At 36.7% G+C, this 25,300-nt stretch overlaps 2 protein-coding genes across 7 annotated transcripts in view; both read left to right on the forward strand.

The window, feature by feature from the left end:
- The window catches only part of cep350 (centrosomal protein 350), a 52,370-nt gene extending 39,454 nt beyond the window's left edge, over positions 1 to 12,916 (forward strand). For 5 of the 6 annotated variants that reach the window (XM_056463920.1, XM_056463925.1, XM_056463923.1 and 2 more), the window contains 11 exons: positions 1,676 to 1,908; positions 3,893 to 4,065; positions 4,239 to 4,398; positions 5,903 to 6,063; positions 6,218 to 6,354; positions 6,450 to 6,532; positions 6,634 to 8,579; positions 8,891 to 9,349; positions 9,442 to 9,588; positions 10,665 to 10,787; positions 10,911 to 12,916. In XM_056463920.1, coding sequence (XP_056319895.1) covers positions 1,676 to 1,908; positions 3,893 to 4,065; positions 4,239 to 4,398; positions 5,903 to 6,063; positions 6,218 to 6,354; positions 6,450 to 6,532; positions 6,634 to 8,579; positions 8,891 to 9,349; positions 9,442 to 9,588; positions 10,665 to 10,787; positions 10,911 to 11,072 — 3,784 coding nt within the window. In that variant the 3' untranslated portion in view covers positions 11,073 to 12,916. The remainder of the gene's footprint in view (positions 1 to 1,675; positions 1,909 to 3,892; positions 4,066 to 4,238; positions 4,399 to 5,902; positions 6,064 to 6,217; positions 6,355 to 6,449; positions 6,533 to 6,633; positions 8,580 to 8,890; positions 9,350 to 9,441; positions 9,589 to 10,664; positions 10,788 to 10,910) is intronic. The other variant, XM_056463924.1, reaches the window with a different exon arrangement.
- Positions 12,917 to 16,883: 3,967 nt separating this feature from the next.
- qsox1 (quiescin Q6 sulfhydryl oxidase 1) overlaps positions 16,884 to 25,300 on the forward strand; it is a 51,831-nt gene continuing 43,414 nt past the window's right edge. Inside the window, exons 1-3 of the mRNA XM_056463927.1 lie at positions 16,884 to 17,221; positions 22,449 to 22,549; positions 24,887 to 24,935. Of these exons, the coding sequence (XP_056319902.1) occupies positions 16,933 to 17,221; positions 22,449 to 22,549; positions 24,887 to 24,935 (439 nt within the window). The 5' untranslated portion in view covers positions 16,884 to 16,932. The remainder of the gene's footprint in view (positions 17,222 to 22,448; positions 22,550 to 24,886; positions 24,936 to 25,300) is intronic.

Raw genomic sequence — 25,300 nt, forward strand, 5'->3', positions numbered from 1 at the left:
TTTTATGAGCATTAATGTAATTTGCAGTATTTTCATGACACTTAAGAACATTTTCACCCTAAAAGATGGTTTTAGATCTTTTAAAGGTATAGTATGTGTATATATAAATAATGGAATTTTGTAAATGCTCATAGATTTGAGGCAGATACTAATACAATGTGCAAGTATCATTTAAATCAATGGTCTTAAAATTCCTGGAGGCAGCTTTGCATAGTTTAGCGTCAACCACCTTCAACTCAAACCTGCTTAATAGTCCATAGTAGTCTTGAACACCTTGATTATTTGGATCAGCTGTGTTTGATTAGGGTTGGCACAAAACTGTGCAGAGCTGCGGCCCTCCAGGAATCCAGTTTGAGACCTATGGTTTAAATAATTGCATTACATAAATAAGGTGTGAATAAATTAAGTAGCTTAACTGTCATGAAAACAAGATTGCAAATAATCTTGATGATCCCAAAATTAGGCTTCATTATCAATTTGCATTTATATTTAGTTTTCTTAATTTTTTGTGGGCGAAATCCATCCCAGGCAGCTTCACCTATGCAGTAAACACAAAGCCTCTCTGGTAAATAAGTTCTTGAACTTGGTATCGTGCTGATTGGAGACCAGTAGGAATATGTCTTTTCAGACAGGCCAGTCAGACTGATATATCGTATGCTTCTGAATAATGCTAGTTTAGGACTTCTTCATCTGCCCAATGGCCACAGTAAATCTTAACTCCAGCCCCTGATTAAATAAGTGTAGCCCGCGATGAGCTAATGAGTATATATGACTGAGGCAACATAATAGAATTTATGGTTAGATGAAGATGGCCGCTGTATTCACGAGGCAGGACGATTGCTTTTAGATAAAGCCATCTGTTTTTCTCTAACATGTTTTTAATTGTCTTAAATCTCAATGAAAAAGCGGGTTTGATTCCATGAAATGAAAAGGCGGGTTGGATCTCCCAGACCAAAGTCATGATACATAGAGGGCATTTCTATTTTTTAAAAATAAAAAAATTGATGTGCCTTCAGTGAACCACAACCTGGTGCATCTTGATAGAAAAATATTAATATGCTGTAATATTCAATAGAGCATGTGAAATGATTATTTCACTTTTAATATTGGTATGCTTTGTTAGTGTGTCAGGTTAATATATTTGTATTGCATTTGAATATTATCTGTGTGTAAAAAATAATGGACATTTGCTCAATTATAATAATAAATGGCATATGCTATAAAAAATGATACTGCTTAGCAGGATTGCAGTTACAGAGACAAAAGCGTAACACTGTTTGTCAAACCCTGGGTGGAACCTGTGTGTTTCAGTGTGTCAGGTTGTTGTTTTTGTGTGTTTTACCCATAAACTGCATCGGATGCATGAGTTTTACCCTGATAAGGATATGTTAAATGCATAATTGCAATTTCCCTATTATAATAAATGCAAGTCTATTTTGGGAAGCATGTTTTGGAGTGTGAATGTGTTTGTTTGAAGGTTTTATGGGTTCAAATGCTTTGAAAAACAGACTAATGTGGTGTGTGAAGATGGTGGGTGAGTGGCATTGTTTGGACGTCTGCTTTGCCTGCTTTTGTGGTGGTTCCTCCAAATCGTATCACTTTGCTTTACACAATCTCGTTTTCCCTTCTTCTGCCTTTCCTGTCTGTCTTTTTGTCGCTTTCGCTCACCCTGTAGATTTCTCACTAAAAGGGAGCAGCAGTTGATGCAGAGGCGCAGACATGCTGAGGAACTTCTGGAGTGGAGGCAGAGGCTGGATGTTGAGGAGGCCGAAGTGCGGCGGATGGAGAAACAAGCTCTGGCGGCCTGGGAGAAACAGCAACAGCCACGCAGCAGAACCCAAACGCAGCAGCACAGCCGGGAAAATGAGCACAGTCACATCAGCGGAGGACTAAGCCCCACAGGACAAGGTGAGGAGTGTGTAGTAAAACATAGAGAAGGAATGGCCCTCTAAAGAATGGTATATGTCACATCAGTTTATATTCTTTAACCTTTTAAACTGGAGTATAAATGGGCGTTTACTTGGCAAGTACAGGGTTCTGGAAAATTCATGGAATTTTGAGGCATTTTCCAGGCCTGAAAAAAAATATTTTGGAAATATCATGAAAATTTGTTTAACAAATATTTGTACTTGAATATATCTGAGATGATGATATTGGGTAAATTTTCAATACAATTGCGCTGTCCATCCCTTCATGTGATGTTTTTTTGTGTGGGGTAAAAAGCAACTGACAGTTTCAGCTTCGCCTCTGCTTCACTTGCTTTTACCATAATTCAGTGTTCAGAAACAATCTCTAACTACAGTTGTTGTTAGAAATTCTAACAAATGCATACAAATGCTTCAAAGCAAAGACAAAAATAAAGAGATTATAAAACAAATTTAGAAAGACTTAGTCACTGAGTACCCTCAAGAAAAATCTAGAGGGAGGACCAAATGCGCCGGAACACCTCAGATTTTTGATGTAAAGCACATGTTAATTTTTCCAGTGGTAGAATTCCGGTTAACCACAATAATAATTGTGCGTGTGTGTATGTGTATATATGTATATGTATATATATATATATATATATATATATATATATATATATATATATATATATATATATATATATATATATATATATATATATATATATACATACATACACATATACATATATCATTTCAATTATTTTTTAAATAATTTTGTGAATCTCTTTCCAGTACATTTGGATTTTGTCGCAATCCCAAAATACACGCATTACTGTCTAACTTGTATTTGAAACATATCTGGGAACAATTGGGAAATATTCTATGGGAGCGAACTAGGGGTTAGAAAAATCCTGTAAATACATTTATAATTTTGTTAATGAACTGAAATTGAAGTACTTTTGGGATAGATATTTGAGCAGCCACTCCTCATCACTTAAAATAGACCCCAAATCCTTTTCCCATATTACCCTTTAAGAATCAAAGGTTGAAGGGCCAGTATTAAACCGCAATGAATATGAGATCTTTTTTTTTTTTGAAAAAAAAAAATGAAGAAAAAGCTGTTTTTCTATTTCAGTAAAATCAAATTGTATATTACCTTCTTTTAACTAACTCTAAGAAGTGTCGAATTTGCAGGAATTTATAAAAATTTTTACTGTTCCTGTCTGAACTCCTCAAATGATTTTATTTGGCCATCAACGAATAGGTGACCCAATTCCTACACTCCTCTTCATCTCAATATTCTGTATTGTAGTAGGAAAATCAGGATTAAGCATAATAGGTTAGTTGGAACACAACTTATTTGGGATGGATAAATATTACTTAACATCCTTCCACACTAAAAGAGTATTTGTTACCATAAAAACACTAGTCAGATGTTGAATTTTTAGTACATTATGAATAAATGGTAGGGAGCATAGGAGTCTAGGTAAGCATCTTGTGGATTTAATCCCAACCCATCGTGAATTGAATCTGTAAATAAACCAATTTACAAGCCAACATTTCTAAAATTTTCACACAGACAGCAAGATACTTTCTTAAAACTATTTTACATATAAATAAATATAAACTGCATAGATTGTCACATATTTTTTGATAAGCTGTAATAAATTTGAGTGTGCAGTCCTGGAATTTTAGTAGTAAAAATGTGTATAAACCTTGCAAGTGGTTAATTTGGGCCATTCTGGTCAAATTCTTGATTGAATTGTCTGTTTGTATTCTATAAAAGAAATGAGTTTTTTATTTTCTTTGTCACGATCAAACTGAGTTTAGGAACTCTGCTTTACCTTGATCTTAACATCCTCTATCTGAGGTAGCATTACAGTTCTGCACGGCCTCTTCTGCCATATTATTAATGTGTCCTTTTAGCCTCTGTAAAGATTTTCATTTTTGCTTACATCTTGTATGCATGGATGTTTTCACAGAAGCAGGCAGCGAAGATGACGACTCCGTGGCGTTGTCAGTGTCCAGCATTCACACTGATTTGTCTGTTCCAGAGCAACTGGCCAGTCCTTCCTCAGATCGGCCTGTCTCTGAGCTCAACTCTGCCGTCGATGCCCTTTATTCAGCCGAGTTTATTGCCACAGACAGCAAACAGGTAAAATAATCTTGCACAGAATATAGTTTTGTAGATATGCTTATCTAGTTTTGTAGATATGCAAAGTTGTTTTCAATGTGTTGTGACCTGAATCAGGGTGGATTGTAGCTCTCTATGGTGAGTATGATTTTACATGTCCTGACCTTGAATCCCTCTTCCTGTGTGTGTTGCAGTCTCCTCCAGGGAAAGCCAGCCTCAGCTCTCTTCGACATTCAGACAGTAGCCGGCCTGGCACTCTCATTGGCACCAGCGAAAGCAGTAAGATGCAGGTGCACTCCAGCTCCAAGGCCAGCGAGCCCCATACCAGCGACGCTCATTCAGCCACTCCATCTGGTAAGATCCTTCATTCTCCTATTAGATTTAGCAGTTATCTGGATTAAGTTCAGATCTGTTTTCCTTGTAGGTTGCAACTTCTAGAATACACTAATACACTACACTATTTTGTTTTTTACATTAAAGTCATAGTTCTTATTTAGTAAGGCTATGCCTGTCAGGCGTAATTATCTAGTGCCAGTTTACCCTTTACATATTTACTAAATAGGAGATGCAAAATGGAAGAGGAACCCGGTGCCAGCAATATATAATGCCTGGTGTTTAGCTTTGGGTGTGCATCTCTCTTGGTCTAACCACTTAAGTCTACTTATTATAATGATCCGCAAGAAATTGAGTCTATGCTCTTTTTGTGGGTCAAATTGTTAAAATGTTGTACTTGTGTACTTTTAATCCTTATTGAGACTGTAATGTTTAATGCCACATGAAGCTGCTGTGGTTTTACAAAGACAATGGGTTCATTTATATGCACTCGTATGTTTAACCTATTATGCTTAATAAGCTGCCGACATGCATGGTCATTTAAACATGTTAAGGAGTTTTATTTATGGTTTATTTTCTTGAAAAGAAAACAATAAGCAGTTAGAGTTATAACCCATAACTGAGAATTGTCGCATGTATACACGCTAACCTGCACCTTAACCTCGTTTTAGTGCACATGTACAAGATGTGAAAGGAAATGTCCTTGCAGCAGATTTACTTTTGCATTTGCAGGCCAAACGGGTAAATATATTGTGTAAAAGCCAAATGATGGAAGTTGATTGTAATCTCCACATATGAAAACATAGGTAAAACCCTATGACATTAGATGATGATGATGATTATTATTATTATTATTATTATTATTATTATTATTATTATTATTATTATTATTATTATTATTATTATTATTAATAATAATAATAATATTATAACCTTTATTTTACCAGGAAAGACAAATTGAGATTAAAAATCTCTTTTACAAGGGCGTCTTGGCCAAGATAGGCAGCATACATGTCACATGGGTCTAACAGACAACAAACAAAAAACAATTGACAGTTAACATGAATCACACTGACAAACAAACTATTCAAAACATCTATAAGCCTGTGTTTCTCTAAATCAATTATACTCTTTTTAAAAGCATTTAGTGAAATCAATTCTTTAAACTGCAACTTTGTTTGTAGATTATTCCATGCGAAAGTGATGCTTATTGAAAAGCCTTTTTTTCCAATGTCAGTCTGCACTTTAGGAACAGATAGTAAATAAATATCCTGTGACCTAAGGCCATAGTTAAGGAGACGCTTTTTATAAATGTACTTTTGTAGATCTGATGGGAGTAAACACATTATAGATTTGTAAACAAAGATATGCCAGTGCTTGAGCCTACGAATGGACGAAGCAGACCAACCTACCCTAGTATACAACACACAATGATGAGTAATTATCAGCATGGGAATGTTGACAAAGGTTTAACATGTATTTCTTTGTAGAGATTATTTAATATTCTTTTGTATTCCTACCCTAGAGACCACATCTGATCAGAGTGATATTGAGAGCCGCATTCATGCCCTCAAGGATGAGCTCCGTAAGCGCAAATCAGTGGTATACCAGCTAAAGAAGGAGCAAAAGAAAAGGCAAAAAGAGCGACTAAAGGCTCAGGAAGCAAGTTTGCTGAAACAGTTGGAGGTCAGCAACCAGCGTTTTCCATATTCACCTGTTTCTGTGCAGCATTATTTTGTTTATCTTATTGCATGTCTTGATGTATATTCATTGACTGTAAAAAAAATCTTCCTTAGTATTCTGTATGTGTTAATATTTGACTATTTCTCTGATTCTCAAGTCATATAATGACTTTATTCAGAAGACTAAGGCTGAGTTGAGTAAAGGGCCTGACAGCACTCCAGCTACTAAACCCCAGATTAAAACACCCACGTCAACCAGTGAAAAGCCTCGAATAAAACCCCCTCCACTTCAGAGGTCAGCCTTGCCATTTAACACTCATTTTTAATATACTCTCCATCATGTTTCTTGCCTTTGTATACTTACCATAGCATATACATTTACCCTCACAGACCAGAGACTAGCAAGAACTGGAAAATCGTCACAGAATCTGAGAAATCAGAGATTGTTCCCTCGGAGACATCAGGAGATAAAGGTGAAATACTTTTTCGACTAAAACACAAAAATATTGAAATTGACAATATTGCCTAAGTATACGTTGTTTTTAATCTGCATGCTGTTTGGTTATGTTTGTAGATGATATTGCACCATCAGAACTTCATAAGTATTCATCAGAACATGATGACATTTCCTCAGATGAAGATCCTCCTACAGTCACTCCAACTCCAATTATGGGAAGTCCAGAACATATGGATGTTTTGAGGAGCTTCCATAGTCCAAATCGTCCAAGCCACCGGTCAGATGATGCCTCCTTGGTCAAAGAGCATTCAGCCAGGCCAGAGGACATTGACTTCCTTTCGGGAGAAGAGAGTGTGGTTTCTAGCCACAAGTCAGGTGTTATGGAGGAACTGGAATATGCAAATTCAGAAGGGTCTGAGAATGACCGATCTGACCAGCACTCTCACCCTCTTCTTAACCTGGATCTTGGGCTTCAGATGCCATCTCTGAAGGATGTGAATGCTAAATCCGATGAGGAAAGATTGTCTGAGAAGGATACTGCTGACAAGCCAGCCTTTCAAGACTCTGCTGATGTTAGAGAAAGCATGAGATTAACTGAATCAAATCTGTCTCCTGTAGAGGTGTCCAAACATATAGACTACCCTTCAGCTGAGAAGACTCTTTCAGTCATAGATCATTCTTATACTTCTGACTTCTCATTGGTCAAGAGGGAGGATTCCCCAAGGATGAAAGAAACCCAGTCACCCACAGCCGACGTCTATAATGATGACTTTGAGTCTTCCTTTGAGTCATCATTAAACCATGAATCCAAGCCTACATCCCCTACTGCTCCACAGCCCAAAGAAAAATCTTTTAAGTCTCCAATCTACAGTAGTGAGGAGGAAATAGAAGAAGAACTAAGTGTCCAATCTGGAAGTACCAATGGCAGCTTCCAAATTAAAAGTCAAACAGACCTCGATAGCCTTGGAAGAGGCTCTAAAGACGTCACCGGCCCTTCACAGCCACAAATGCCAATCTTGCCAATAAAGGACGAATTGCCAAACTTCTGCATTGGAGACAGGGTTTTGGTGAGTAACATACAACCAGGCACGCTGAGATTCAAAGGACAAACTAGCTTTGCCAATGGATTCTGGGCCGGGGTTGAACTGGACAACCCTGAGGGAAGTAACAATGGAACTTATGACGGGGTGGCATACTTTGAGTGTAGAGAAAAACATGGTATATTTGCCCCGCCAGACAAGATTTCACGTCTTCCAGAAAAGTTTGAGGCCAGTGCAGATACAGAGGATGACGATTCATCGTGTGATGACCAGCCAAAAAGAGACAACAAAGCCTCTGAGGAGCAGTTGGAGAAAAGAAATCTGCTAAACAAAATAAAAGAAGAAAAATCTGACCTAGATTTATATCCTGAGGCCAGAGAGCCTTTGCGTGAGCAAGGCAAGCCATTGGAACTCAACATCAAGCAGCTTTCTACTGAGCAAAGCACCTTTATTAAATCTCAGCATAACCTGGATTTTAACGATATTGACTGCAATATCATTAACGAGTGTGACAAAGGTCCGCACACAGTGCCTAACGGCGGAGACAGGGACATCATTCTCAAACTCGAGGATGCATCTGTTGAGACCGCTGTGCCATTGCTCAACAATTTGGATAAAGGTACATCTAAAAAACAAAAGCAGGAAGACGAACCACCAGCAGTCATTTTGGACCTCTTGTTGGAGGGGGAGAAATCCAGAGTTGATGGTCTTCAGAAATCCGCTGATATTTCAATCGAGGAGGCCAGTCTAGATAACAAAAGAGCTTTGACTACTCTTGCAGATAAACTTGTGGAAAACTTCTTAAGTGATGCAGTGAAGCAATTTCAGAAGATCAAAAAAGACAAAGAGGAGAAGTTATCTGCTGCTAATCAACTAAAGCGAGACTTCATCAATGAAGATGATGGACTTAGAAGCAACAACTTCAAGAGCAGGACTGCATCCAAAACAAAGACCGACAACTTCCGCACCTTCTTTGATGATGACCAAGAAGAACTTTCATCTCCAGAGCATTGCAACCGACCAGTAAGTGATTTTGATCAATCTGAAGTGTCTAAACTGGTAGATTAAAGAGAAACCAGTCTTTAAAGTTCTTTATTGAAAACAAGTAAATGATTTACCCGACATGCTGATAACATTACTGATGTGAAATGCTTAAGTTGACATTTCCAGCTGTATTGACAGAGATCCAGAGACTGATGTTATCTTGGAACATGTTTTAGGCCTGCAGTGTGTTGCAAAATTCAAACAGAGCATGTAAAGTTAAGTTAGATTTTCTTTTGATAAAAGTTGTAAAGAGGTGATTTTGATGAGTGTTTGCAATGCCTCTTCAACAGGAGAGCCCTGTCCTGGGTACGAGTGGACAGGAAGAGCTAGTTAAACGTCTAGCTGAGCTGGAGCTTAGCCGTGAGCTCTTCGATGTCCTTGGTGATGAGCAGGACTGGTTCGATGAGGACTTTGGTCTCAGTTCACGGAAAGAGCAACAGAAGCAAAAACATCAACAACAGCAAGATGGGATTTCTAGCTCAGGGGAACAGGTCAAAACACCGCCCAGGCCTGAACTTCCTGTGCAAATGAAACAACCAGAGGAGCCCGCCATGATTGTTCCTCACACTGTCCAGGAGGTAGAGAAACTGGCCATCGCTGCTATTCAGGAGATCTGGGAAAGCTGCAAACTGGGTCACGGTAGACCAAGTCTGATTGGAGTACCCAAGCCTCAACCCTCAAATTGTTTCCTGGAAGGAGACGCCAAAGCCAGTGACCTAGAGGCTCAGTGCCAACGAAGCTACAAACTGGTAGGGATCGAGATGCTGATATTTAGGTGTTTGTTTAACCTTGCCGTTCCCAGAAAATAAGTGAAAATGTTTGCTGTTGTATTTATTTGCAGACCGTGTTTGATTTATCGTGGGAGGTCATTCAAGACATCTATGCAGAAGATCCAAAACTTGATCAGCCACAATGGATGAAGCCACGTCGCCTTAATTCAACCTACTTCCATCGAGTGAAATGCCCCAATGACAAAACAACTGTCCAGGTATGGACAATAGTGTCCTATATAAACATGTTTTGCATTTATTAGGTTTTTAATTTTTTTTCAAGAAAATCGTATTTCAATATGCGGCAACTATAGTTGCCGGTGGGCAAATATGTTGTAAGAACATAAACAAAAGATAAATTCCTATTCATAAACACATTTATTATGGTTACAATTAGAAAACCATTGATATGATCCCCCTGAAAATTATCTTTCATAAAATTGAATGAATATGAAACTAATCCATTTGTCTTAAAGTGAATAAACACAAACTAGTTTCCCCCAAGTCATCTTACAAAAATATTTTCAGTGAAGTATAAAAATGTATAAAAATATTAAAAGTATAAAAATATTTTTAGATTTTATATAAACAATATATTTTACATAATCTATAAATATAAAAAATAAAAACATTTAAAGTAATGGAACATTATATGTAAAAACAAATCTGAACTATTAAATAGGCTACAGGCTAAATACAGCGCATCTGTCAAAGATATATATATATATAATTTGTGTGTATGTTTGTGTATATATATATATATATATATATATATATATATATATATATATATATATATATATATATATATATATAATTATGTAATAATTAAAAGCCTTTGTGCTGGTCCGGAGAGGACTGTTATTTTGAGAGTGATGCACAAGCTCAGATTTGGTTGACCAATCAGAGTAAAATGGGCGTTTCAGCACCTACATGTGTATATTGAATTATAAAGTTGTTTATCCATTTTCCTATCCTAAACTAAAAAAAATAAAATAAAAAATGATGAACATCCGTTTTTTCAATTTTTCTTTTTTTGTTTGAAAACAAATATGGAATGGATGGAAGATTCAGGTGCACTCTGCCTGATTCAGTTGTTCATACAGTAAAAATGTTTTTTGTAATAAAATGTACTTTGATCCATTATTTAATTTATTTTAATAATTACAGATCAGGATAAACATGTTGTTTACTTCATAAATATATTATGCTGAATGATTTTTAACCCATATCTTGACTGTTTATTTGCAATTTTTTTAGAGCGTGCCTTTTAAACGTTTTTTGTTTATTTCAGGAATTTGTCACTACCGAGGTATTAAAATTGTGTGGTCTAAAGAAAGAGCAGAACCAGAAAACAGACTGGCAAAAAATGATCAAATTTGGACGGAAAAAGCGAGACCGAGTTGACCACATCCTAGTAAGTAGATTCCACACTATTATCTTCATCCATAACATTGAGTATTTCCTTTTTTGTCCTACTGATTGTATGTAGTTTAGACTTACTAAATGCATAATTCCACAATCACTCTTCCTCTTCTAGGTCCAGGAGTTGCATGAAGAGGAATCCCAGTGGGTAAACTATGACGAGGATGAACTTTTTGTAAAGATGCAGCTTGCTGATGGGATTTTTGATGCCTTGCTAAAGGACACCGTTGATGTTCTGACCCAAATCCAAGAGAAGAAATTCAAAACAACTCTTTGATGATGGTCTTGTTTGTACAGAAAAAATGTTTTAGGTACTTTCTGATTTAAAAAAAAACAAAAATGAAGTTTCAGTGTTGACATAAAGGACATTCAGTGAGGAATTCTCTTTGAGTCTACACGTGCTGTCCATGGCAGGACCTGTTGTGGGTTCAGGATTTAAGGCCATAACACCTTGCCCAGAAGTCTGACCTGTCGTGGAGATACCTGTTCCGGGATGTCTGATGAACTTTTGTCTTATGTGGTGTAAATTGTAGCAGATGTTTGGGTCCAAATTCCCCATACTGCATCTGTTTATCATTGCTGCTAAAACTGGCTCAAGTCTTATGATTAAAATACAAAGGAGTCGGATCAAATCGGAACAGACCTGCAGACTCGCAGACTATTTTTAATTACATTGTATCATAATGTTTTTTTTTTCTTCCTTTAATTCTATTAACTTATTTTTTTTAAGTAACCTTTGAATTTGAAAGTAACATTGGAAAGTGTTTAAAGAAAAGAGTTTATTTTACCATTGACGTGATTGATTCATTGCAGAACTAAGCACAATATGTACAATCTGAATGTTTAAATGGCAATACATTGTAAAGGGATCTGATGCAAGATAATGTTGAGAATTTGTAAATGATATTTATCTCTGCTTTTTGAAGCAACAACAACAACAACAGAACTGTTCTTGTGATGGTTTTGCTCATTCAAACAATGTTTTATTGGTGACTACATATTGCCAAAAGATTGAATTTGAAATAACTGTGCTAAACGCAGGCATGCTGGGTTCTAGCCTTAACATTTGCCTTTTATCCCATTCGTTTTAAGTGCCTCCATTGTTATGTTTGCTCTTGCACGAGCGACTTTTCCCAGCCTTTGTTTGTGTTGTGATGGTCTCTTTTTTGGCTTTAATCTTGTCTTAACTTATTACTTCGTAGCTGGACAAACCTCTAATACTGTAACAGATGTACATTTCTGCCTTACTTTGTGTGTGTACCCATCATAAGAATCTTTTTAAATGGAAAGATGAATGGCAATGTTACGCTATCACTAGCACAAGGACATGTTTGTTGACTTTTAAAAGAGGCGTTTTATGTACTCATTATGTACCTTTTAAGGGCTCAGCACGTCCATCTCGTCTTCATGACCACGTTCTGTTAATATACATGAATACTGTGATGTACATACATAAATCTGGGTTCATAAGAAACATATAATGAATTAGATGTTTATTTCGCTGGAACAAGCCCTTCCTCGCCATCTCTTGAAGCTATATACTTCCTGCATTGTGAGGTTAGATCTAGAGTATTGTGTTGTGTCAATGTGTTAAACTTCATCTATGCAGCAATAGAGTCTCTGATACCCAGCATCAGTTGCTCATTCAATAGCATGTCAAATTCTGTAGGTAACAGAGATCTCTACCTCGTTCAGAGAACAGGCTGCTACTAAATAGTCTTTCTGGTTTCTAAATGTTTCAACTTTCATTAACTATAGGCGATAATTCTCTGCCTTGGATTGGGGGGGTGGGATATTAGGATTTGTGTGGCACAAATGGTTTGATAATCAGTTTCTACTTCCAACTTGGTAGGCCCTAGAAATGTTTTGCATCCAGTATGTGTCTGTAATATTTATATTAATAATGTACTGTGAGTGACAGAGGTGCACTTGAAGACTTGTAAATTGTTTCACCCAATGTAAATAGAGTCGATGCCTATATCTCCTGTGAGTGGACTCATGGAAGATTGCTGTGAAAACGGACGTGGTTCCTTTTGCTTCCATGTACATATTATAGATATATTTGTTAACTCAACTGATCCTTTGGAAATTGTAAATAAAGATCTCATCATTTCTCAGTTATTCAGTTTGCTGTTGATTCATTAGGCAAAACCTTGTCGTATACACTACCTGGCAAAAGTCTTGTCGCCTCTCCAAGTTTAAGGAACAGCAAATAATAACTTGACTTGTTGATCATTTGGTATCAGATATGGCTTATATGAAAGGCAAAGGCCTCTAGATTACGCTTATTTTACCAAAATAAAATATGATCATGTCTTGATTTTTAATTATTTAAATAGGACAGTAAGGTCTGACTTTTCTTAGACAAGTCTTGTCACGTAACAGAAATAATGTATAGTATAGTATATAAAGTCATGGTGCAGTGGAAAAAGAATGAATATTGTGTATGACACCCATGAGCTTGGAGGACTGCATCCATACATCTCTGCAATGACTCAAATAACTTAGTAAAGTCATCTGAAACGGCAAAGAAAGCGTTCTTGCAGGACTCCCAGAGTTCATCAAAATTCTTTGGATTCATCTTCAAGGCCTCCTCCATCTTACCCCAGATATGCTCAATGATGTTCATGTCTGGTGACTGGGCTGGCCAATCCTGGAGCACCTTGACCTCCTTTGCTTTCAGGAGCTTTGATGTGGAGGCTGAAGTATGAGAAGGAGCGCTATCCTGCTGAAGAATTCGCCCTCTCCTGTGGTTTGTAATGTAATGGACATCACAAATGTCTTGATACCTCAGGCTGTTGATGTTGCCATCCACTCTGCAGATCTCTTGCACGCCCTCATACTGAATGTGACCCCAAACCATGATTTTTCCTTCACCGAACTTGACTGATTTTTGTGTGAATCTTGGGTCCATGTGGGTTCCAGTAGATCTTCTGCAGTATTTGTAATGATTAGGATGCAGTTCAACAGATGATTCATCTGAAAAATGTACCTTCTGCCGCTTTTCCAAACGATCAACTAGAAGTCAAGTTATTTTTTGTTGCTCTTACAACAAGACTTTTGTCAGGTAGTGTATATTGATAGGGACCAGTTAGTTTAGAATTTGAAGAAGTACAATAATAAAAGAAATTCTTGATGGGAAGTAAACATTTAGAATATTTGCAAATGTTGTTTTTAAATTAGCACACATTCTTATGTTATGCATATGATGAAACATTTTGTCTCACATTCAGTTTTAAGCCATAAATTACCATGTTTTAAAATAAAAATTTCATCGAAAAAGTTGAGTAGTTTGTATTAGTGGATAATATATCTTTCCCTTGTCTACTATTTCTATCTTAAGACAGTTTTAACATTTATCAAATGTTCGCTACTTTAATCTTACCTCTTTTTCAAGTAAAAATTGGCCCCTTATTGGCCAGGCTGGACATTTTAAGGGTAAGCAGAAATAGCAGAAAATAACTCTTTTAAAATCGGGATAGTTCACCCTGAAAATGAAAATGTACTCTCCCTCAAGTGCTTCCAAATGCTTTTAGGTTTCTTTCTTCTATTAAACACATAAGAAGATACTTCGAAGGAAGATGAAGACTGGTAAACATTGGCATGCGTAATAGGAAAAACAACTGAAGTCAATAGGTTTACATCTTTCTTTAAAATATCTTCTTTTGTGTTCAACAGAAGATAAAAAGTCAAACACGTTTGGAACAAGTAAAGGGTAAGTAAATGACAGAGTTTTCAGTTTTGGGTTAGATAACACTGCAATTTTACACCAAAGCCTCTGTATTACATTCATAAAATATCAGTTTCACCTTATAAAAATGATCCAAGGACCCTTTCTGTATCAACACTGAATTAAAGTTTGAGTAAGTGGAATGTGCACAGAAACTTTGGACAAGAGGCACAAAATGTCAATATTTGAGCAAAGGGTGATCCTCCATGAATAGATCAAGAAGTCGATCCAGGCCCAGAGGAATGACAAAACTATACTGACTGACTGAAGTCTGATAACCAAACCAGAGAGAAATGTTATCTTTTCAACAAATACATATTCTTCAGTTAAATTCTTAATATTCTTATGTTTGTTATCTAACTCTTGTCTGAGTCATTCTGAGCTATAATTCATTCATTCATTTTCTTTTCGGCTTAGTCCCTTTATTAATCAGGGGTCGCCACAGTGGAATGAACCGCCAACTTATCCAGCATGTGTTTTATGCAGTGGATGCCCTTCCAGCAGCAACCCATCACTGGGAATCTAAGCTACCATATTCAATTTTTAAATAATAAAATTTAAAAACTAATATATAACAGGCTTGTAGCCTGTGGGGATTCGGGTGGTTTGAAAGACCCACTACCCACTGACAAAGTCCAGAATTTGGCCCCTATATGTGCTCATTTGTCCCATTTTGAAAGTCTGCCATCATGAATAGTAAAAATAACCAATAGAAGAAGGATTTAAGACAAATGTCATTTTTAATTTTTTAAATAGACAAATTCTGACAGAGGAAATGAGCTGGCCAGTTTGTTTTTTGTCTACAGGCCACAGTTTAATTAAAACAAGTTTTAACAGATTCCTAATGTTGTTGTTGTTGTTTTTTAATGATGTGTGATAAAAAATTTGTATTTTAAATATAAATATTTTCATATTTCTTTATTCAAATTTTTAAATTTAAAATTGTGATCTCATAAGATTATTTATAAAACTATAATAAATGACAGTTTAAATGCACATTTGTAAATAAGCACTTTGATAAAATTGTATGAAATGTTGTTGCATTGACTAGTGTGGTTATGATCACCATCTGACAAGCTGATCCAGCAAAAATTAGGGCGTAAAGTGTCACTAAAATGCAGTATTTGAACATCATAATTTATAGAAAATGCGGCGAATAACTGCACACAGGTCTACTTTTTGAGAAAAAAAGAACTACCCCTTTCACACCTGGACCTGTATAATATCAATATTATATATTAAATATTGTATTATAATAAATATATAAATATATATAACAAAAAAAACAAGGAGCTGGTGGTGGATTTCAGGAGAGAGAAGAGAGAACACACTCCCATCACCATCAACGGGACACCAGTGGAGAGAGTCAGCACTTTCAAGTTTCTTGGAGTCCACATCGCTAAGGATTTGACATGGACTGCTCACACAGACGCAGTGCTGAGGAAGGCACAACAACGCCTCTTCTTCCTTGGGCGTCACAGGAGGTTTGGAATAAGATCATTGTGATCATTCGCAATAGTCACTTTGCTGGACATGCAATATTGAGTCTGTATTATAACTGATCATTTTCATGTGTTTTGAGGCCTGTGACTGCACTGAAAAAAGTTAGAGTTTGAATTGAGTTCCATACAATTTATTCATGATGTTTCAACCCAAATTGATTAAGTTAACTTGGCAAATTTAAGTTGGCTGAACTTAAAACAATTAAGTTGTGTTGTTTCGGCTCATCTGCAAGTAGTTTGAACAAGCAGTCATTTCTTTGTATAATGATTTTAAAAGCATTCAGGCATTAAAAATTGTGCTGTTTCTAACTTTAATAAGTATTATTATTATTATTATTATTATTATTATTAATCAGTCATTATACCTGACAATTTGATAAAACATTGTTTATTTCAATTATATCTTTTTAAAATTTGCATTTATCTATGCTTGTAGATAGTTTATATATTTTATGCAGATGCTCTTCTCTACACAATCATCCGAGTTACTATTAATTCTTTCCAAATAGAGATATTCAAGTCATATATCTTAGATATTTGGTGAAATTTTATTTATATCGCAATGTATATCATAGAATAAGAAAATATTGCATTGTAAAATTTACAATTTCGTGCAGCCCTAATTCAAACGTAGCCTAACTGACCAGCATGTGGTTAAACTATGGTTTAATATGTAACCTTCACACAACAATAAGAAAATAAGTTGAATTTCTGTTTTGTTTTAGTGAAGACAAACGTTCTCGAACTTACCATATATTCGAGAGTTGTTTAGGATCATACTACTGATGTGTTCTGCTTTGAGGGAGGGAGAGTTAAGTGGGAGGGAGCTGAACGTGAGACCAGCCGCAGTAAACTTTCTATCACTTTCTAATAGAGTTAGTTTAGTTTAGCAGAAATAAGGGAAGATGGCGCGGCGATGCGGCGGTGCCACGTCTGTTTACACGACAAAAACCAAGTTAAACTCATTTTACTCTTTCCTGTGCGCTTTTATCACTTGTGTAAGTCTTTGTCCTGTAATCTGTGAAGCTGGGCTGTACACGGCGTCGGATCAGGTTATTATTTTAACACCGGAGAATGTAGACTCGAGTCTGTTTAACAACACTGCGGCTCTTCTCGTGGAGTTTTACGCGACCTGGTGCGGACACTGTATCGCTTTTTCACCCGTCTGGAAAAGCCTTGCCAGAGATATTAAAGGTTAGTATTGCGTTGTATTTCAACATCACGAAGATATACAGTTAAGTGAACAACTGTTTGTGTCCTGCAACCTCAACAGTGGGGTACTTTTTCCCGTTACATTATCATTTACCATGGTAACCAAAGTTAGTGTTATTGTTTCTTCATTAAAACTGTGGTAGCCTATAATTAGCATTTGCCACAACTGTTCACAAAATTAATAGCCTACAATGACAGTAAACTTCTACAAGGTTTTAATGATATTTTGGATTTTATACAACAGCCTTCAGCAACTTCAAGCCTGTGTGTGTTGTAGGTTGATGTAAACTTGCATTAGTTTATTGTGGTGAAAAATTTCCCGAGTATAATTTAAAATAGGCGTTTATGCTGTTCAAAGGTGACATGAATATTTTAATCTTGTGGTTTAGGTGGTTCAGAGCAGGTATAATTAAACTATTTAACATAGTAAATATACCTTAAGATTGATTTGTAGACACTGGACAGGTGCAAACACCATCCTATTAAAGGGCACCTATGACGAAAATCATCTTTCAGAAGCTGTTTGGACAGAACTGTGTGTAGGTATAGTGTGTCCAGTCATTTTGAGGTGAAATAAAGACAATAAGTCTCTTTCTTTAAATTTCCTGAAGTTAAAATAGGATCCAAATCCCTCCTGTTTCCAGGCTCACCGCAACGTGACATAGGAGTGTAGTTTCCCCACGCACTGATTTGATTGACAGCCATGTATTAACATGTCTTCATAGTAACGCATATAATCTTATCACCAAGACAGGACATGCGCAAGGCAACTGAGATTAAAAGATCTGTTCAGCTCTCTGTGATCATCAATCATCATCAAATTTGATCAAGAAGGAGTTTTACAAGTTTAAAATGGTTTTAAAACGGTGCATGTTTGAAATAAATTCCAGCAATTTTTACTATATTCATCACTGCAGCCGTATGTCAGTACAATTATAAAAGAAGATGCTTCAATCCCGGTTTGTGGACGTTAAATCAGGTTTATTTTGTACATTAGCATACTGGATGTCCATACAGCAGTGAATATTAACGTGTATCCTGTCACATTTGCTGTACAAAAAGTGTTTCTTTGCCGTGCAAAGTTAAACGTGTGTGTGTATGTGTGTGTGTGCGCACATGAAATTTGTAACAGCATTGTGTGTGACTCATTGTCAAAGAAAGGCTTGAGTTAGCTCAACAAAAAATACATCAGAGTCATTGGGAAAGTTGAGATCTGCTTTCTTCATGTCTGTCACTGTGCTGTTTATCTGGCAGCCAAGGTGGAGATTGAGGCACAATCTGACAGGCACGTGGGAACAGTGGGTGGGGAGAACTAGCATTAAAGGGACAGGCAACAAAAACAGCTACGTTGTTATCAGAGCAGAAAATCCAATATTCTGAAAGGTATAATAAATAATCTGATAAGTGTTTTGAGCTGAAACTTTAAAGGCACATTCTGGAGACACAAAATACTCATCTTAAATCGTAAAAAAGGGGTAAAATAGGTGCCTTTTAAGGCATCATTGCTCTTCATAATCAGTTCTGTGTAAAGATATTAAAGCCTTGCTGTATTAGGCCTGCTTTGAACTATCTCAACCCCTATTATGGAAGTATACATCTCTTCACACAAACAGTTTAAAAGGTTATATCACCCAAAAATGAAGATTCCGTTGTTAATTACTCATCCTCATGTCGTTCCCATCCCCTGAGACCTTCGTTCGTCTTCAGAACACAAATTAAGATATTGTAGATGAAATCCGAGAGCTTCCTCATCTTCCATAGACCCAAAAAATCCAGAGATTTTCAAAGAACCAGAAAGAGTCAAAACATTGAATGGGACTTCAGTGGTTATACGAAGCTCCATGAACATGTTTGTGTGCCAATAAACTGTAAAAATTACTTTGGAAATATTGAAAAAACTGTAAATATAACTTTGTTTACCTATATCTTCATAATTTAATATGGGCAGTACAGTGTATTTGAGTCACTAGAGTCATTGTATTGCACATAGTTAATGCGCACCCTGACCTGACATAGAAGACGTAGGTGAACAAAGTAAGTTTTGCATTTTATTGGCCCACAAAATTGTTCATGGAGCTTTGTACTGCTGTTAGACCACTGATGTTACATGGATTGCTTTTGACAATGTTTTTGGTTCCTTTTCTGGACAGACTTTTGCTGTCTGCGCAGGATAAGAGAGCTCTTGGATTTCATTGAGATAAAATTGGTTTTATATCACACTTTCAGACTTTTTCCTTACTAATATAATTTTACAAAAATATACTTTGCAAATTCTAAATAGTAAAATCATATTAGCAGCAAATGACTATCAAAGTACAACATTGTTCACAATCAAATAAATAGTGCTAATGTTGTTTTCAAGTCATACTTACATGTGATTTCAGACCAAATATTCAAAGTACCATGGTAAACAATATAGGGAACATGTCACATTTTGTCACTGAACGAATGTGCGAATATAAAAGCAACTTTACCTCAATCTAATTGAGGCACATTTTCTCAGTGTAATCAGTTCTGTGTAAAGATATTAAAGCCTTGCTGTATTAGGCCTGCTTTGAACCATCTCAACCCCTATTATGGAAGTATATATCTCTTGACACGTGTGGTTTATTTATAAACTAATTTCGAGAGGATCACGTGCTTATGATCAACACGGCTGGCTCCTCATTAGCTCCGTAATGTGACCCATTAGATGATTACGGAAGCATTGTAAATAACCAGAGTTTTTCACTCCAGTTATCTTCGTCTTGAAGCTTCCCCCTCCTTCCACCCCTACTTCCTCCCCCTTTTTTCCGATAGGGCGACACGGTGGCCCGGTGGCTAGCACTGTTGCCTCACAGCAAGAACACCGCTGGTCCAACCTCCTATCGGGCTGGTTGGTGTTTCTGTGCGGAGTTTACATGTTCTCCCTGTGTTCGCGTGGGTTTCTACCGGGTCCCCCGGTTTCCTCCCACCGTCCAAAACATATACCATAGCAATAGATTAAACCAAATTATCACCGAAAACAACCCTAGTTTACACTTCTCACGCGGCGACAAGCAGGGGAGTTCTCGAGACCTACCTGAGCTCGAACTCCCCTCTCGCCCTTCTAACGGGAGGGAGCCCCGGGCTCGAGGATATTACGAGCTCAGGGCTCTCTCCCGGGACAGCATGCCAAATACGCTTTATTGATTATCAGCTAAGTGTGAACTCTTGAAAAACAGTTTAAAGGGTTAAATCAACCAAAAATGAAGATTCTGTTGTTAATTACTCATCCTCATGTCGTTCCCATCCCCTGAGACCTTCGTTCGTCTTCATAACACAAATTAAGATATTGTAGATGAAATCCGAGAGCTTCCTCATCTTCCATAGACCCAAAAAATCTAGAGATTTTCAAAGAACCAGAAAGAGTCAAAACATTTAATGGGACTTCAGTGGTTATACGAAGCTCCATGAACATGTTTGTGTGCCAATAAACTGTAAAAATTACTTCGGAAATATTGAAAAAAAACTGTGAATATAACTTTGTTTACCTATATCTTCATTTTCTAAGGGCAGAACGATGTATTTGAGTCACTCGAGTCATTGTATTGCACATAGTAAATCCGCATCCTGACCTGACTTGGACGACGTAGGTGAACAAATTTATTGGCCCACAAGATTGTTCATGGAGCTTTGTACTGCTGCTGTTGAACCACTGACGTCACATGGAATGTTTTTGGTTCCTTTTCTGGACTTTCAAAGTCTTGAGACTGTTGCTGTCTGTGCAGGATTAGAGAGCTCTTAGATTTCATTGAGGTAAAGTTGGTTTTGTATATTCACACTTAGACTTTCCTCTTACTAATATAATTTTAACAAAAATATTCTTTGCAAATTCTAAATAGTGAAATCATATTATCAGCCAATGACTATCAAAGTACAGCATTGTTCACAGTCAAAGAAGTAGTGCTAATGTTGTTTTCAAGTCATACTTGCATGTGATTTCAGACCAAATATTCAAAGTACCATAGTAAACAATATAGGGAGCATGTTACATTTTGTCACTGAACGAATGTGCGAATATGAAACCAACTTTACCTTAATTTAGATTTCATCTTAAATATCCTAATTCGTGTTTTGATGATGAGATGACATGAGGGTGAGTAAATAATAACAGAATATTCATTTTTGGCTAATCTAGTCCTACAATGCTGCTCAGAGGTGGCATACATTTACACAATTAAGGTGTGCATTTACCTTGAACTTTAAGCAGGCATAGAGCAGCCCTAAATCTTTCAATTTGATTACAGTGGAAATCAAAGCTGCATAAAAGCTAGACTAAATTATGAATGATAAAGACACCTTAGCCCCTAGAATCAAAGTATACATTTCTAATTGTTTTGTTTATATATTTATGACACCAATCTGAGTAGCTTTTAACTAGTCTTTCCAAAGACAGCTAAATATCACTTCATAACTGTTTCTGTGCCACCTTTACAGTGTAAATTTCTCATAGGTCTCAAAATAAACCATATGTAATTAACCACAAAGTAGTCGCAAATGTGGCACTTTTTAAGTGGAAATTTAGTAGGTTTAATTCTGATGGAGTTATTCATACACTGCAATTACAACTGTTTATTTTTATAATTGTGGGGAGTCTGAACAGGCAAAACACTTACCTTACACTGGATTTTGAGCAGGCGCAGAGTAAAAGTGTGTGTAAAGATGCACCTAGTTTTACCTATTAAGCATGGTTAATGATCTAGTGAGCTGTCTTATTTCACTCTTTATGGGCCTACTTCTGAATTGTAGGCAGCTCATTTAGGTTATCAAACACCACCACATTAAAGTGCATGCATATTCTTTCCTCTTCTGTTGCTCTAGATTTGAGGTTTTGAAGATGTAGGCTGACTTTTCATCAAAAAAAGCTTTGTCGCTGAGTCTTTAGACACCTGGATTTCCCCTTTGCGAAAGGTTATTGGAGCAAATGTTGTGATTGTGAATGCAGCATTGATCAGAAACAAACTTTTGCTTGCTCATATTGAGCCGGACGCACTTTGACATGTCAGTGACATTTTACAGACAGACGTGATGTTTTTGTTTTGACAGACATAACAGCGCCCTTAAACTTGACATGTCATTTCATTGGCTTTATGAAACCATGAAGCCGAAATTGATTTGCACAAACACTGTTGACCCCATTCTGGTCATTTATCAGGTTTCGTAACTCTGTGTTTTGTTGTTGTTTTAGAATGGAAGCCTGCTGTGGATCTGGCTGCTATCGATTGTGCTGATGAAAGCAACAGAAAAGTGTGCACCAATTTTGGCATCACCGGATATCCGTCTATTAAGGTAGGGTGCCTCTTATAAACTGCCACTCTGTCTGCTGTTTTGGTTGTTTGTAATTCTAATTTTAACCTTTTGTTTCCTGTATTAACACCCACAAGTGTTTTGAATGTGTCTTTGTTGTAATGGGCTCTGATTAAGGGAACAGTTCATCCAAAAATTTAAAAGTTTCTTTCTTCTGTTGAACGCAAAAATGCTGTTAACCGGTAACTATTACTTGCTTAGTATTTGTTTTTTTCTTCTATGGAAATCAATGTAAATAAAGAAATAAGAGTACATTTTCATTTTTGGGTGAACTATCCCTTTTAAATAGGAAGACTCCTCCTCCTAAGAAGCAAACCATGTTTCCAAGTCACATATTCCACAAAAAGATGAAACATCACAAATGTTTTCAGCATTTAAAAGAAATGTTTTATGAGCGCCAGATCAGCATTTTAGGGTGATTTTTGAAAAGTTTAGATTTTATTTAGATTTTATATAACTATCATTAAAACACCCAGCTAGAAAGGGCAGCCGCTGCGTAAAACATATGCTGGATAAGTTGGCGGTTCATTCCGCTGTGGCGACCCCTGATTAATAAAGGGACTAAGCTGATAAGAAATTAATGAATTAATTAATTAATAAATAAAACATTCAAGATCAAGCTGATATTTAAATAAAATATATTTTGAACTGAAAGCCAGATAGCTACATACTCACTGGCCACTTTATCAGGTACACCTTACTAGTATCATGTTGGACCCCTTTTACCTTCAGAACTGCCTTAATCCTTTGTGGCATTAATTCAACAAGGTACTGGAAATATTCCTCAGAAATTTTCCACAGTTGCTGCAGATTTGTCGACTGCACATCCATGATGCGAATCTCCCGTTCCACCACATCCCGAAGGTGCTCTATTGGTTTGAGTTCTGGTGACTGTGGAGGCCATTTAAGTACAGAGAACTCATTATCATGTTCAAGAAACCAGTATGACATGATTCTCACTTCATGACATGGTGCGTTATCCTGCTGGAAGTAGCCATCAGAAGATGGGTACACTGTGGTCAAAAAAAGATGGACATGGTCAGCAACAATACTCAAGTAGGCTGTGTCGTTGACATGATGCTCAATTGGTACTAATGGGCCCAAAGTTTGCCAAGAAAATATCCCCCACACCATTATACCACCACCACCAGCAGCCTGAACCCTTGATACAAGGCAGGATGGATCCTTGCTTTTATGTTGTTGATGCCAAATTCTGATCCTACCATCCGAATGTCGCAGCACAAATCGAGACCCATCAGACCAGGCAGCGTTTTTCCAATCTTCTATTGGTCAATTTCGGCAATTGTACCCACAGAACTGCCTCTTACTGGATATTTTCTGTTTTTCTGATCATTCTCTGTAAACCCTAGAGATGGTTGTGTGTGAAAATCCCTGTAGATCAGCAGCTTCTGAAATAGCTAGACCAGCCCGTTTGGCACCAACAACCATGCCACATTCAAAGTCACTTAAATCACCTTTCTTCCCCATTCTGATGCCCGATTTTAACTGCAGCAGATCGTCTTGAACACATCTACATGTCTAAATGCATTAAGTTGTTGCCAGGTGATTGGCTGATTAGAAATTTGCATTTACGAGAAGTTAACGTAAAGTGTTACTGTTATCTATATACAAATGTCTATGTGTAATCTAACTGATAATAAATGTAAATGAAGACGTGATGAAATCATCTTTGAAATTGTAGACTGCATTAACTGAGACATCTCATTTCATGAGATAAAAGCAGAAATTGTGTGTAAATGTAAATTACTGCTGCCTCAGACAAATGATTTGCACAGAAATTCTTTCTGCTTATGTTTCATGAAGAGTGCAGTAGTTGGATTTGTTAGGTTTTTCCTCACAGATGAGTCCAATTTAGTCTTGAATAACTGTTCTTTGTTCAGTCATGCACTATGGGTATATGCTGCGCTGAAGCCAGAAGGGCGAACTGATGAAACTGAATCTGTCAGTTCTTTGTCTGTTCTCCATATAAACATTCAGCTGTTTCCATTTCCTGATTTATCATCTGTCATCTGTTTTCTTCAGGGAAACATCTTGAAAGTCACCACTTTATGTTCTTTTACTGTTTTGGTATTTTACTGACTGGATTTTGTTAGTATAGTTTTGAGTTCTTTCCTCATAAAATAAAGTAGTCATTCTTCAGAAGGAACTGAGTCAAATTCTTCCAATGCTTTGATGAATTTTAAGGGAGGTAAAAGGAGGAGCTGTTGACTAAAGCTGTCAGTGAGGCTCTGTGGGGATGAAGCTAGTGTTTATGTCTCAAGTATAGCACATTTATTGTTCTCTTTCTGTCTTCCTCAGTTCTTCCATGCTTATTCGAGCATTGGGTCCAGGGGGCAGGAGGTCAGAGGTAAACATGTTGCTTTCTTTATTTTCAGTGTCCTTGAAGAAATGATTTGCTGATGAATCAATGTAATTTACTCATGTAGTGCAATATTTATTGTCTTTATTTAATTGTTGATGTTTTAATTCATTTAATTTTATATATAAAATTAGCTGACATTGTCACATACTTCACTCACTTTGCAAAAACATCACAACAATAACAAAAAAGATGTATCTTAAAGGGATAGTTCACCCAAAGTTAGAATTTGCAATTTTTTAAAAATCTTTTGAACACAAAAAATGATACTCTGAAGAATGTTGGAAACCGGGAACCATTGACTTCCGTTTTATTTGCTTTTCCTACTATGATTTTCGACATTCTTCAGAATA

Source organism: Danio aesculapii, chromosome 8, assembly GCF_903798145.1.
Source record: "Danio aesculapii chromosome 8, fDanAes4.1, whole genome shotgun sequence".
Taxonomy (NCBI): domain Eukaryota; kingdom Metazoa; phylum Chordata; class Actinopteri; order Cypriniformes; family Danionidae; genus Danio; species Danio aesculapii.